This window comes from Sparus aurata, chromosome 7 (genome assembly GCF_900880675.1).
Source record: "Sparus aurata chromosome 7, fSpaAur1.1, whole genome shotgun sequence".
In the NCBI taxonomy this organism is placed as follows: Eukaryota; Metazoa; Chordata; class Actinopteri; order Spariformes; family Sparidae; genus Sparus; species Sparus aurata.
Genome location: NC_044193.1, coordinates 25,671,333 through 25,685,365, shown reverse-complemented (window position 1 = coordinate 25,685,365; position 14,033 = coordinate 25,671,333). Strand labels below are relative to the sequence as shown.

The 14,033-nt window shown below is 42.0% G+C and overlaps 1 protein-coding gene across 9 annotated transcripts in view; it reads left to right on the top strand.

Moving 5' to 3' along the window:
- The window catches only part of mib2 (MIB E3 ubiquitin protein ligase 2), a 45,783-nt gene that overhangs the window by 19,029 nt on the left and 12,721 nt on the right, over positions 1-14,033 (top strand). For all 9 annotated transcript variants that reach the window (XM_030422386.1, XM_030422385.1, XM_030422379.1 and 6 more), the window contains 10 exons: positions 5,392-5,498; positions 6,912-7,106; positions 7,320-7,462; positions 7,792-7,899; positions 8,010-8,114; positions 8,898-9,060; positions 9,698-9,831; positions 11,815-11,963; positions 12,525-12,681; positions 13,792-13,946. In XM_030422386.1, coding sequence (XP_030278246.1) covers positions 5,392-5,498; positions 6,912-7,106; positions 7,320-7,462; positions 7,792-7,899; positions 8,010-8,114; positions 8,898-9,060; positions 9,698-9,831; positions 11,815-11,963; positions 12,525-12,681; positions 13,792-13,946 — 1,416 coding nt within the window. The remainder of the gene's footprint in view (positions 1-5,391; positions 5,499-6,911; positions 7,107-7,319; positions 7,463-7,791; positions 7,900-8,009; positions 8,115-8,897; positions 9,061-9,697; positions 9,832-11,814; positions 11,964-12,524; positions 12,682-13,791; positions 13,947-14,033) is intronic.

Genomic DNA, 14,033 nt, shown 5'->3' with positions numbered 1-14,033 from the left:
AGCTCCATTCAAGGCAACACTTCTGAATGGATCAACGTCACTGATAACACACTGGGCCTCTCTCTATAATGCCTCTTAGGGAGATTATTATAACAGAGTCTAAAACATGAATGGTATATTAATGTTCATTAGTGGCATGAAACACTTGAGACTCTGCTGAAGGCTGTGTGAATGAAATCTTCATCACCAGTCCAACTTGGGTATAGAGTATTAATACAGAAGCCTGGAAGTTGGTTACGTGATTATTATTGAGTACTATTGTGTACAAGTGTCCAAGGTCCATATTTGGTTAATGGCAGCAGTGTTATGAACTTATTCAGCCGAACTTTGCTCCACTGCGTTTTCCAATTATTCCTTTGATTTCCCAACCTATGTCCTATTTATATTTGTACTACAGCTGAAGTTCCTGCTGTTAGGAAACATGTTTTGTGCAAGTATTAAATATCTGAGAACAGATATATGTTTTTGGAATTTTACACTGTGGTGTTAAATTAGGTAGATATTTAACAGACTGGTTCAACCTTTCTTGAAGCTGTAGACTGTGGATGAAATTGAATCTCAACTACAAATATTAAATACGTTTTGTAATTATTCTTTGTCTTTTTTTTTTAGCTATGTCCAAGTTTTCAAACAAACTGTTTTTTTTTTTATTGCTAACCTTTGATCTGTTTGTGTGCACATTGGATCAAATATTATTTTTTACATCAAAATGTTATAATTAATCTAGTCTGTTTGCATTAGCTGTCACTTCATAGTGAGTGTTGAGCTTGCCTGGTTATGATAAAGAAACGAGAGAGTGTCTGCAGATAATATACTGTACATGTAAATCAAAAAAGAGATTCTGATCAATCTATTTCACAGCTTGCTGCTACTCATATAAACATACATTCTGTTGAGTTGACAACATTCAGTCTTCGCCTGCCCTCTTAATCCACTTATCAAAGCCTTCTTTACATAATCTCAGTGAAAATGGATTGCGATTGTTTCTCAGCAGTGGGACAGAGTGTACATCAGGGAGAACATCACATGAAAGTCGCTTCTTTTCTCATCAGATGAATGAAATAGAGGAGCACTCTAAACTATGTGCTGCCAAACACACAGTACTTCTTTATTTCCAGACAACACTGACCCATATTTCACTGACAGCATTTCAAAAGACTAATTTATTATCTGGCAGTCATGGGACACACTTGATATTTGCCTGGAACAGGCGGTTTTAGCTCGGTTCAATTGTGAGTGGCGATGCTTGTTGGGCCAGCAGTGACTGATGTAGAGAGACTTGGGTCTGGGCTCGGCATAGTTGAGCAGGGCTCCTTTCATGTGGACCAAACATGTGTGAGGGCTTAATGGCATCTCAAGCAGGGTTGATCTATTTGTAGTTTACAGACACTCTTCAGGCAGAAACTTTATGAGTGGCCTGAGGGGACAATGGGAAGGTGTAAACACTATAAACTGCTGCAGCGTGCTGACACTCGAGCTGTACCATCATAAACATGATGTGAGACCGTGAGCCGGATGTACTGTACACAAGTGTTCCATTGTAATTACATCAGATTTAACTGGATTAGCATGCTAACATTGTCAGATGTGCAGATTAGCATCTCTACATTTCCAACTTCCTGGAAGACATGTATTAGATAGAAGGTATCAGATTATAGTAGATACAGGGTGCAATCAAACGAGTGGCACGTAAGTTGTGTACCAGTGTACACAACACACGACTGTTGTGCGTTCCCTCAACACCTTTTATGGCATTTTTTTGTCACTGAATCTTAAGGTCTTAAGTTTGATTCAGTTGTGGTTGCAATATTGTCTTAGCAGTCCAGATTCTGTAAGACTGTACTGTACTATTCAACCATATTAGTGTTATTAAAACATAGTGGAATTCAACTTTATAAGTGTTATTTAAATAAAAAAAGAAATGTAATAATAACATAATAATACACATTATTTATAGTATTTTCATTTTAGAATGAATCTAATTCTGTCATATTAGTTTTATGGAACTCTACAGTATAATTGTTGCCGAAAAAAATACAAAATTCCAGCGTTTGATGACATAATCTTTTATGAAATGATGTCCTGCATTTGGTTAAGTATGTTGAATAATGCATTGAGACGTGTGTGTCGACGGTGCTCAGGGCAGCATATGTGTGGACCATATGCTTACGAGGAGAAGTGTGGTATGCAGCTGGTTAATCGGCTCTTCAACACATAAACAACACACATGCAGTCCCTAGGTCAACTCCATGCTTAATCCTTTCTTTGCACATCAAGCTACACTGCCCCACCTGACCGCCTAAATTCCATTGTATCCATGTACCCTGAAGTCACGTCTGAGGCACATCCAAAACAAACCCGCTGCTGGCCTGCAGAGTTTTCCTGCGTCTTTCTCTTGTCACTTAGCCTAAAATTTCCACTTAATTTTATTTGTAGTTTAGTAACTTTTAATTACTCAGCTCATTTCTTGACATGTATGTGTGCAGTTTCTTGCACTTCTTCTTAATTTCCACTCCCACCAGAAACTGCTAAACTCTTCACTTATGTTTGAAAATGATTGTGTCGCTGTGGTAGGTGAAATATGGACCAAAGCAATGTATTGATGTAAGTGAGATGTGTCTAATTAAGCATAGTGTGCTCTAGTCTGGATTTGCGTTTTTCACGGTAGTAAAAGTACCACACGCACATTACAGTAAGAACTGTAAATGCAAGCAGGGCTGACCTTGTAAATGAGGACCGTCTTACTTTGTGGTGAAAGCTGGGTGCCATCATGCCACCCACAGCTGGCATCAGTTCACAATTTCATAGCCTCACCGTGTCCCTGACAGCTACTATTTTTTTAAATGTAAATTGTTATCATCTTGTGAATTTGTTGGTGCTTTTGTTTCCTGAAAACAAATGGTAATTCTGTGAATTCCATCTCCTTAATTTCAGACAGTAGAGCCAACCCTTGGCTGACTTTGACCCGGCTGCCGTGTCTGTAGGTGTAGGTCTCCTGTCCTCATCCTGTCTGGGAGCAGGATAACATTTGGCCGAGTGAGATTAGAAATCTTGATCCCTTGAAAGAGCTGGTGCCTTTCTCAGAGTAGCTGCGTTAAGAAACAACACGTCAACAACACTGAGGTCACCCTTCTCTGTCATGGAATAGAGACATCTGTCAGTTTACGTAGCTCGCCATTACTGAATCATTTTGGTTTTAAGAATAGTCTTTTCTCTTAGTGAACTGACTCTCCTGTCATCAGCTGTGTAGTTCACTTTGTAGCGATTCAGACACTCCTTAAAGTCTTAAATGTGCTTTGTGTCATCAGGAAATCGACCCTGCCTGCTACATTCTCTCGATGGCCCCTAATACTAGGAGTTCGGGAAGTCTGTACTCCACTATAAACAGCAATGTTTTAATTAGTGGTATCACAATTGTACAATTTATAGCCTGCCAAAAAAAAGGTTTTAAAACAAAGCAATACAAGCAATTTAATGCATGGAAGCAATGCAGAGCAGTGGGATTGTACCGTATGAAACATGCAGTACTACTTTGTATGTACGGCATGTTTTTCTTGCATCCGTTATGGTGTATTTCAACACAGACATTAACACATGGAAGCATATACGTGCTGTGTGCGTTGCCCTAAGGTGGCCTGCTTTCTGATAGCTCTGTCATCCAGGGATTAGGCTCAAAGCTCTGTTGTCACACAGTTCTCAAAGCAGACCCAAGCTCAATCCCTTGCTGAGATTTACCGTTAGTTGGCTCCAAGTTGGCTGTTTCCTGCTGCAGATCCCAGGAACCTGGAAAAATCTGGCAAATAATGGGGGATAACATTAGCCAAGGCTAACTATAAGTGAAAAGCTCAGTGCAGGAGACACGTGGGAGCAGCAAAGCCTCTACAGACTCTCTAAGGATGACAGCTCTCACAGGGCTCTTCTGCTTTTGATCACACTGGACTTTTAATGACTTTGAGTCGATCCAGAAAGCTCTTGGGTTTGAATGGAAGCTTGATCTCGTCAAGAAAGTATGGGAATTGGCAGTTCCTTTGCACCAAGATCTGATCAAATCTTTACCATAAGGTAAGGATTGTCTCACCTAAGCACCTGAGAATTTGTTTGTTGCGGTTGTTGGTCACTGTGTTAGGTTGGAGAGTGTTGACACAGATGTAGGCTTTCTGTCTGTGTTCTTTAAGTTAAACTGGTGACAATCATGGAATTGTATCAGAAAGAGGAGATTGTCGTACAGTGAGTTGTATCCTGCTTGTGGAAGAATTACTCCAGAACAGACCGCTCACTAATGAGATGTGAGTTGATGGAGCAGAAAACAGAGTATGAGAGTAGAAGTCATCAAGGATGGTTATCATTAAATTGTACCTGGTACGCTTTTTAGAGGCTGCCATGTTCTAACATTGTACACACGAGGCCGTACATATACCAGATGACATGAAGCAGATAGCTGGCTGCTGATAAAAGGCAGTGGAAGTTTATTTATATCGCACTTTTCAGACAAGGCAAAGCAAGATGCTTTACAGGGGCATAGAATTTCATTGAGAGAAAGAAAGAAAGAATGCGAAGAATATTTACAGATGAAGATGAAATTATAGATCTATTTACTAAGCGGAAATGTTTTAAGCCCTGATTTTAATCAAGAGTTGTTTAGTGGACCTCAGGTATTCAGGAAAGTGCTTCAGCTTGCTTGGTTTTGATCGTTGAGACACTGAGTAAACCTGTCCCAAGTGACCTGAGGGGTCTCGATGCATAATCATGTACAAGTAAATTAAATAAAAGAGGAAAATAAGATAATGTTATGGTTTCTGAGGTTTTTATAGGGCAGAAAATATCTTGAGCGTGTTGTGACACACATGTACTGCGAGGTACCTTTCGGTCAGTTGTCAGGAGAACACAGTAGACTATTTCATTGCTACATGAATATGTTAGACTTTAGTCTCGGGGATATTGAGTCTCATCATATTTATTTTATGTATGACAGCTTTTAGTTGCACATGATGAATCTGTTTGTTCTGTCCATCTGTTAATGGACTGTTTGTCCATCTGTTATTGGAAGCTTGTGTGACAGGCAGCATTTTGTTGGATTTGATTTTTGATTAGTGTGGGTTGGGCAACCTATTGTCCATTGGCTATCAAGGATGTTTTACCTTGATTTGTGTATAATAACGTTTGTAAAGATTCACATTCCATGAATGACAAAGGACATTCACAAACATGACAAATACATTTGTATGTATTTGCTTTTTTTTCATGCATTGCTGGCTTTAATATAAGAAGGGATGTTTTGTTGGGGTTTTAATGCACACTTAAAAAGTTTTGTTTGACGGATTTCACGGCCACATTGTCTCAGATGGTGTGTCGAGCCGTTTGCTCAGCTGTGTCTTCATGCTCTTATCACAGAGTGAGCTTGGCACCGAGGCAGAACCTCCCGCGGATCATCCTCAAAGGAATCTTCCAGGGGGTTAAAGTGGTTCGTGGACCTGACTGGGACTGGGGTAACCAAGACGGTGAGTTGTGGTGTGTGTGTCTGTGTGTGTGTGTGTGTGCGTGCGTGCGGGGGAGGGGGGGGGTTCAGGTCTGTTCCTGAACACTAACTTGCCCCTGCCAACTCAGCAGGCCCCCTACCTTCTTGAGCCATGAAGCTGTACCTCTTCAAAGTGTTTCACCATCCACAACCCATAATAACATTCTAACCTCACGTCTCATTAACCCGCAAAATGTCGTCTTAGTATGTGTCTGCATGCACTTATATTGCCAGTGACTCATCTGAGTCTGTTCCACAGATGTGCCTGTATGTGTGTGTCTCTGCAGCGTCCCTGTTCAGCAACATTCATGTTCCTTTGTTTTTCTAGTTCCAGCCCTGCGTGGTGGCACAGAGTGAGAAGCAACTTCGGCCAACATGTAGTTTACGGCTGTTGAGAAAGTAGATGATTGTGTTGCGAATTGTGTTTTGGTGGCTTCCATGAATGTTTTCGGCTTTATTTTATGTGGCAAAGGACGAGTCCACTCTGTTGCTGTTTTGAGAAATATGCTCACTTTCACATGATGGTTGAAAATAGCTTGAATAGTAATAGAATGCACATCTTTCACATCAGCAGACCAAATGAAAGCCCTTGATTGTTCCCTTTAGGGAAAGCAGGAATGCTAATATATCTCTATGTTTCCTGGTCTGGGGTCATGGTTGTCTCTGAGAATAGCAATGCTCCCTTTTCTGGGCTAGAGCGAATGAGTCAAAATGTCCTTTTGGTGTCTTTGAAATCAACACCCTGGGGTTTGGTTAAGTCACTCATCAACCTTAAATGGTGTAAGTGCATATGGGATGCTCTGAGCATGCTCAGAAACCCCCGGCCCACCATGTAGTCTTACGGGTCACTGGTTTAGTTGGTGTGGTTCGGCAGTGAGGCAGCCTGATGACTTTAATGGCTCAACATCATAAAGCCTGATGTAGAGGTCTGAAATCATCTTATGATAAAACATGCGGCCTAATAATGTGGCAGCGGAAATGTTTTATTTAATGGTGGTTCCTCTTCTTTTTTAATTTGATGGGGGGTTTTTTTGTATTTAAATCAAGAAGGGGAATGGTGTTTTGTCAGGTGTTTGATTCATTAAGACTGAGCTGGTGCCAGAAAACAGAAGTGATTGACTTTGACACTTGTGACCCTGCAGAGAAAATGTTTCTCACACACCTCTGTCTCTGTCATCTCATTTGTTTCATGTGTTCACATTGTGCTTGTCAACTTTTTAACCATGGATGATTGCATGTTTACACTGTTCACCCATTTTTCCCCTGATCAAACTGACCTGAATCGACTTTCTTAAACTAACATCTTCCCTTTCTTTAATGGATCATCTTTCCTCGCTTTGTCTCGCCCCCTTTCTCCCACACACTGATCCATTATTGTTTCCTTGCGTGTGTGTAGGCGGGGAGGGTAAGGTTGGGAAGGTAGTGGACATTCGCGGCTGGGACACAGAGTCCGGCCGCAGCGTGGCCAGTGTCACCTGGTCTAATGGCACCACCAATGTCTACCGAATGGGACACAAGGGCAAGGTGGACCTCAAATACGTGTCTGACGGCCAGGGAGGCTTCTATTACAAAGACCATCTACCAAAATTAGGTAAGAAAGACTGATTCAAAAGCATGCGTGCATTGAAACAGGAATCTAAGATATTTATTTCTCTGGAATATTTCATTATATAATACTTGTTTGGTGGTACATTTGGTATTTTTAACATATCAGTGATGTAAATATGATTGTTTGCAGAAAATGTAGACACTATTGGTGTGTTTTTTCCCGCTAATTTGTTGATGCTAACACCCTTCAATCCAGGAGAGCACGCAGAGCTGCAGCGCCAGGAGAGTGCTGACGGCCACTCCTTCCAGCAGGGCGACAAGGTTAAATGTCTCTTGGAGGTGGACATCCTGCGGCAGATGCAGGAGGGTCACGGAGGTTGGAACCCCAAAATGGCTGAGGTATTATAGAAAGACAGACAGCTCACACAAACATAACAGTAGACAGCTTTGCATAACTCCCCGTTGGGTTCCTCTGTAAAGTAAAAGTACAAAGTGAACTGCCCTAGTTACAATGAACTCTTTATACTTTGCACTCTTTATGTTGCACATGTGCCTCCTGAACGTAGCATACAGAATATTTATGTGTGGGGCTCAGATGGTCATTGGCGTGCAACAGAGTGAAAGGAAACAGAGCATCCAACTCTCAAATCACAGCTGCTAAAGGGAACATTAAGGTCACAGCCATGCGGAGGGAGACCCAGGGTGAAACAGCCTATTTGTGTTCGCAGTACATTTGTCGGATCGGGACTGTTCATAGAATCACTGACCGAGGAGATGTCAGAGTCCAGTACAGCAACAACATCCGCTGGACTTTCCATCCTGGGGCCCTCACCAAGGTACTGAGTTACTGAGATAAGAGATTCAGTTGGATTACGAGTATGTTTTCAGCTGATTTTAATAACGCAACATGTTTGTTAACAGTTTGTCCGCCTTTTCTTTCCACTAGGTGAACACTTTTGGAGTCGGCGAGCTAGTAAGAGTATTGGAGGACATGGAGAGTGTGAAGAGACTGCAGGCAGGCCACGGAGAGTGGACTGACAGCATGGCTCCCGTATGCTCATTCAGCCTGATAATATACACTCTGATACTTTGTATTCATGCTGTGGCAGAGGAGTCTTCTCGAGTCACAGGACTTGGATTTGAGAAACTGATCATCTAAACACAAATCTTTAGTCTAAGGTCATGATGACTTGTTGATTAGGTTCTTTGTTGGTTTTCCCGCCGATGACTCTTCACATTATTTATGTTGTGCTTTTCAAAGCATAGTTCACAAACAAGGTAAACGGTTTAAAGTTGCATTTATAGAGCGATATAATAACACAAAAGGGTCAAATAAAGTAGCAATGAAAAAATGAATCAAATGTTCACAACAATTAGGCTTTTATATAGACATAGGTTTTCAGGCGAGATTTATAAAAGGATCCCGATGAAGCATTATCTGGATGTGGATATTATCTGGAAGCGAGACACTTGATAACTTTGTCTCACCTCTGCATTCAGGTACCTTCAGGTTACTCCCTGTGTGTGTGTGCGTGAAGTTAGCTGTGTCACTTGCTAAAGTAAACCCTTTATTTGGCAGACACCCCTCTGAAATAAGTGACCTACTTCCTGAATATTGGGCGTACATCAGGAACTAATCAAGTTTAGAGCCGTTTCCTCAAATGCAGCCTCATTATTTACTTAAATTAGAGAGGCACAGCAGTTGGCCTTAAATACCATGAATAGTTCCTGGTCAATCAGTTTTTCCACACTCTATTCTTTATGTGTCAGTGTCAACCTTCTGCCTTGTTTTTTTTTTATTACCTAACTTTTTTTCTCTTTTTTTTTTACCTAGGTGCTTGGCCAGGTCGGGAAGGTGCTAAAAGTGTATGCGGACGGTGACCTACGGGTGGCGTTCGGTGGCCAGACGTGGACATTTAACCCAGCGTGCCTCTCAGCCCAGCCTGTGGAGGTGGATGCCAACCTCATGACGGCCGAGAATCCCAACGAATCTGGAAGTAAGGCCTCTGCCGGGACGTGGGGGCTTCATCTCTAATGCTGCTGCTCCAGCTTTGCCTCCGTCAAGCAGTCGTTCGTCCTCCTCCCTGCCCTCATTCCTGCTCTGTCTCTGCTATGCATGCTTTCACATGCAAACTGCAACTGTGGCTTTTATGATCACAGCCGTTCCCTGTCTGCATCTTTTTTTTTTCAGCAGTGTGTATACCTGGTGTTATTTTTGGAAATGTTCTTCTCTATAGCATGTCACAATCCTGCATGTTGACAGCGAGAGGCTTTTGCAGCAAAGCCGACATTTGTCATCATGTCAGACGTTCTCATCATAATCATGACTTAATCTATTCTGTGCATGTGTTCACCTCTGTGGATGGGACAACAGAGCAATGTGTGTGTGTGTGTGTGTGTGGCCAAATTTTACTGCATGGAGGGACATTTTGACTCATTCCTAAGCCCATCTTTGACAAACCTATTAACCAGTGTGTCTTTGTTTTACCATTTTGGTCTCTTGGAAGGCTTTACGGCACCATTTCAAATCTTTTTTTTTTTTTTTTTTTTTTTACATTAAACAGATTAAACTAAATCTATCCTTTGTGTCTCACTTTTTGTGCCCCTTCCCCATCTACCTATGTATCCGTTCAGGTACTGTCATCTCAGTCCTGGAGAAGCTGCTGTCCCAGTCCACAGAGCAGGACAATCCCAGCCGGCTGGTCATCGAGGCAGCACACGGCAGTGCCAACAAAGTGCGGGAGTTGGTGCAGAAGTATCCTGACAAGGTTAGTGCAGCACTCCTTCTCTTTGCTGCAGTCCACTGCTCGTTCCAAGAGCTCTTCCCACCAGGACACCAAGACTGGGGGTGGGGAATTTAAGGGCCAGAGAGTCTTAGTGAGCCAGATAAGGCAAGGGACATTTTATACACCAGTCTGTCTGATTCACTGTCCAAATTTTCTCACAACACACCACTCCAATATCCCTCAAAACTTTAGACTCATGCTGCATTCAGCCATAAAACAGGGCAGAGTGTTTTTTTTTATTTCCACTCTTCCATATTAGAGTTGCACACACACAAGAGGCAACAACTTCTTTAATACATACATAGCATTTAATTGACAGCATTTACACAGATGATGTACAGAGAAAAATGTGGAAATGGCATTGTCAGTAAAATGTGTGCCTGGTAATAAATTTGGAAAATGCTTCTTATAATTTCTTTGGCTTGTTTGATCAAGACCCACTTAGACTGGTAATGTTTAAATTAAAGCAGGGCGAGGTACGATGAAGAGAGCTGAGATGATTAGGGAAAAAATAATATATTTCGCTGTTTAAGAGATTTGTGAAGCATACCCCTATACCTCTATTTTATGTCTTACTGTGTATGAAAGGGAGAGTACATTCCCCAAAACTGTCACAATTACGCTAATAAATGACATCAAACATGACATGTATTGCAGTGGAAATAGATGTAAAATTGACTTTCATGTTCACTGCTATAATATATTATATTTATATATTTTTACTAATAAGATCACACACAAACTATTTGAATAAATGAAATGATGCAATTCACAGCAGAAAGAGTTTTTTATGAGGCGTAAAACAGATTTTGGCCGGTCTTGGATAGAATCAGTTTTGGACTCTGTTTTCAGTTTTTGGCAGAGGCCTGCAACCAAGCAATGCTTTTGAATTTGACTCTTACTGGGATAGGGATTGTGCAAAAAAGGTGTGCGTGTGTGTTTAGATGTTGTCTACCAGCATACACACTATTAGCCATTTGGGCACTGTACTGTCATTGAGGAGAATATAAGAGGTGAGGAGGTCTGGCTTAAGGAGGAACGGAAGAAGCAGCCTGTAATTTTTTCCTTTTCTCGTGCCCGGCCTTTTCTGTCTGTTGCCCGATTTCATTTCGACTTGTGCAGCTTGCGCAACAGGAAGATATCGAGAGATCCCAAACCAAAATATTCGCTGCAATGATGATTGTTCCAACAAGATAAGAAGAACACGGATTAACCCTCACATCTGTAATCATATGTAATCCAAACTGTACACTGACAAAGTCCAAAATAACAAGGTTATTTCTTGTCATTGTACAACACATTGCTGCATAACGAAAAAAAAAGTTTGTATTTCTTTCTTGCTACGCAAACATGGAACATATACTGTATGTAGTTATTTATGTCCATACACACCCAGGAAATAATTCTGTACTGTGTATGCTAAACTTCCGTCTACAGTAGGTGAATGTAAACAGCAGCAACAAGATGGTGATGATAATCTGGTTGGCATCTTCATATTAAAAGTGAAGCACTGAGAAAAACAAGCTTTCATTTGCTGGAGGGAAGCGGTTCGGTTCCTAATCTTTGGACCAGCACAATCTTTACAGACTTTTCAGTCTTTTTTAGTTAATTTATTATTGTTTTGGAGATTATGATCCCAACTGCATTATTTTGTTGTCCTAGTGGTTGTTAAATTATGTTTAAGCAGATATGGGTGGCTTAGGCTTGATCGAAATAAAGGGGACTGTTGGGCCTTGGCGGAGGTTTGCGCTCTACTTGCTGCCACTCTAATTTAGCCATGTGTCTGACCACATTTGTACGTAGGGGATGATGACCACTACTAATTGGGATTATGTATCGGGTGTGTGACGAACATATCTGTTGTTCATGCTCAGATTATTTCCAGCCAGTCTATCTTCAGCTCTGTTCGCGTCCGCACCATCGCCGCCTCTAATGAATCTGCGACCGCGTTTGTGTTCCTGGCAGGTGGATATCAAGAACCAGGGCAAAACTGCACTGCAGGTCGCTGCTCACCAAGGCCACATGGAGGTGGTGAAGGCCCTGCTGCAGGCCAACGGCTCCATCGAGGTCAAGGATGAAGACGGCGATACTGCATTGCACTACACTGCCTTCGGGTGAGCGCGTGCGCACACACACACACACACACACACACACACACACACACACACACACACACACACACAGAGCCCATACTTGAGTTTTGAACAGGATGCATCTCAGATCTTTGTGGCTGTAGAGAAGTGACTGACAGATGTACAGTAGAGTTCCTGCCGTTCTCTTTCCTTGTAATGTGATAATCCATTCAAAGTAGTGACGTCCAATAAGCCAGGCACATCTCATCCTCTCCGGATGTTAACACATGGCCAGGAAGTTTGACAAAATCTATACGGGAATGGATACTGGCCTGTAGCAGTGGCACACCGTGCAGACGAGGCAGCAGGCTATAAAAAAAGATGATGATAACTAACTAAGAGTAACTTAACATGCAAACCTTGTGCTTTGTGAAGCTCCCAGAAGGCTTTTAGAATAAGCTTTTGTGCTTTTATACACTGGTTTGAATGAACTTAATAAAAAGCACTGCTCAGACAGGTTGAATCACTCAATATAACCATATAACAGTGAGGAATAATCTTTGTATTTGTCTTTTTTTCTGCTTATGGTGTCTTTCTCTGTAGGAATCAGGCAGAGATCGCACGGCTGCTGTTGAGCAAGGGGGCAAACATCAACCTCCTGAACAACTCGATGTGCACGGCGCTCCACATTGCCGTCAACAAGGGCTACACCGACGTGGTGCGAGTGCTAACTGAACATTCGGCTGACGTCAATCTCCAGGTGAGAGGACCTAGAGTGTCCCATACTAAAGACTGGCCTTTAATTAACCCCATTGAAGATTTAGTGTGTTTTTCCCATGTTTTCACACCTTACATGTTTTTTGATTACTTTAAAGGAAAGGTTCACCATAAAAATGAAAGTCATCATCTACTAACCCCCATGCGTGAAGAGTTTTGTAGCCAACAGAATATTTCTGGAGCTGAGCTTCTCTTACAGTGTCGGTCACGTCATCAGTAACTCACACATTGTCCTTTCATGCAGCTGTAAACACAAATTGAAACATTTAGGGTATTTGACCGCTTCACTTCAGCCCTCAGCCTCATTAATTCAATTTAGTGTGTGTTTCAGGGTATTTTCCAGACTGTCTAACATGTCTGCCATCGTGCCTGGCATTCATTGACTGCATATTTTTGTATTTCTCTCTGCCTGAGTAGAAGTAGGCTGCTCGACTAAAGCATGAAGAAGCAGCCCAGGGTTTGTTTTTGTGTGTGTCACATACAGTCAAAATGAAATGCAGCATCCACCACACGGCTAATATAGACCCATAATTAGTGTGCGCGGTCTAGATTTCATTGATATTATAGCTGCCGTAAATAATTTATAGATGATAGAAACTCCGTTTGCGCTGTGACCCGCTCCGTTGGTGTGCGTCAGCCCTTTTTATGACGGTAGCCGGTTGAACATGTAGCGTCTGTGGCGGACCCCGTCATTGTAAGAAGTCACTCTGACTGGCTGTTCAGCGTAGCAAAACAGTGCGCAGGAAGAACTGCAGTGTCCATGATTTCATTTATTTTGCGCAGTTTCTCCTTATTTTTTCACCTCCACCTCCTTTTTCAAGTGCAATTCACAACATTTTATCACATTCATAATTAGAAGTGGATATATACATGAGAGTGATAACAAAAACGCTCCCTTGTCATAGCAACATTTGTATATCCACAGGCTACAGCTATATGGTGGTGTGGAGAGGTGTTTCCTCTCACTCAGGCTCAGAACATGTGTGTCATGTCTCAACATGCCCAAAGAAATGTCTCAAAAACCTGCAAAACTAGTTTAATTCCAATATGTGCAACAGCCCCACTCAATGTGCTGCTTTTCTCCCCCAATCAGGATTCATACGGGGACACACCGCTCCATGACGCCATTTCTAAAGATTTCCGCAATATCATAGAGATCCTGGTCTTGGTGCCCAACATCGACTTCACCCAGCAGAACCACCGAGGCTTCAACCTGCTGCACCATGCTGCCCTCAAAGGAAACAAACTGTGAGTAGACGTCATATGCAAAACCTGTTAAAACTTTGGTGTTTGGATGACCCAGACATGTTAAAAGCAGTGGAATTAGATACTGAA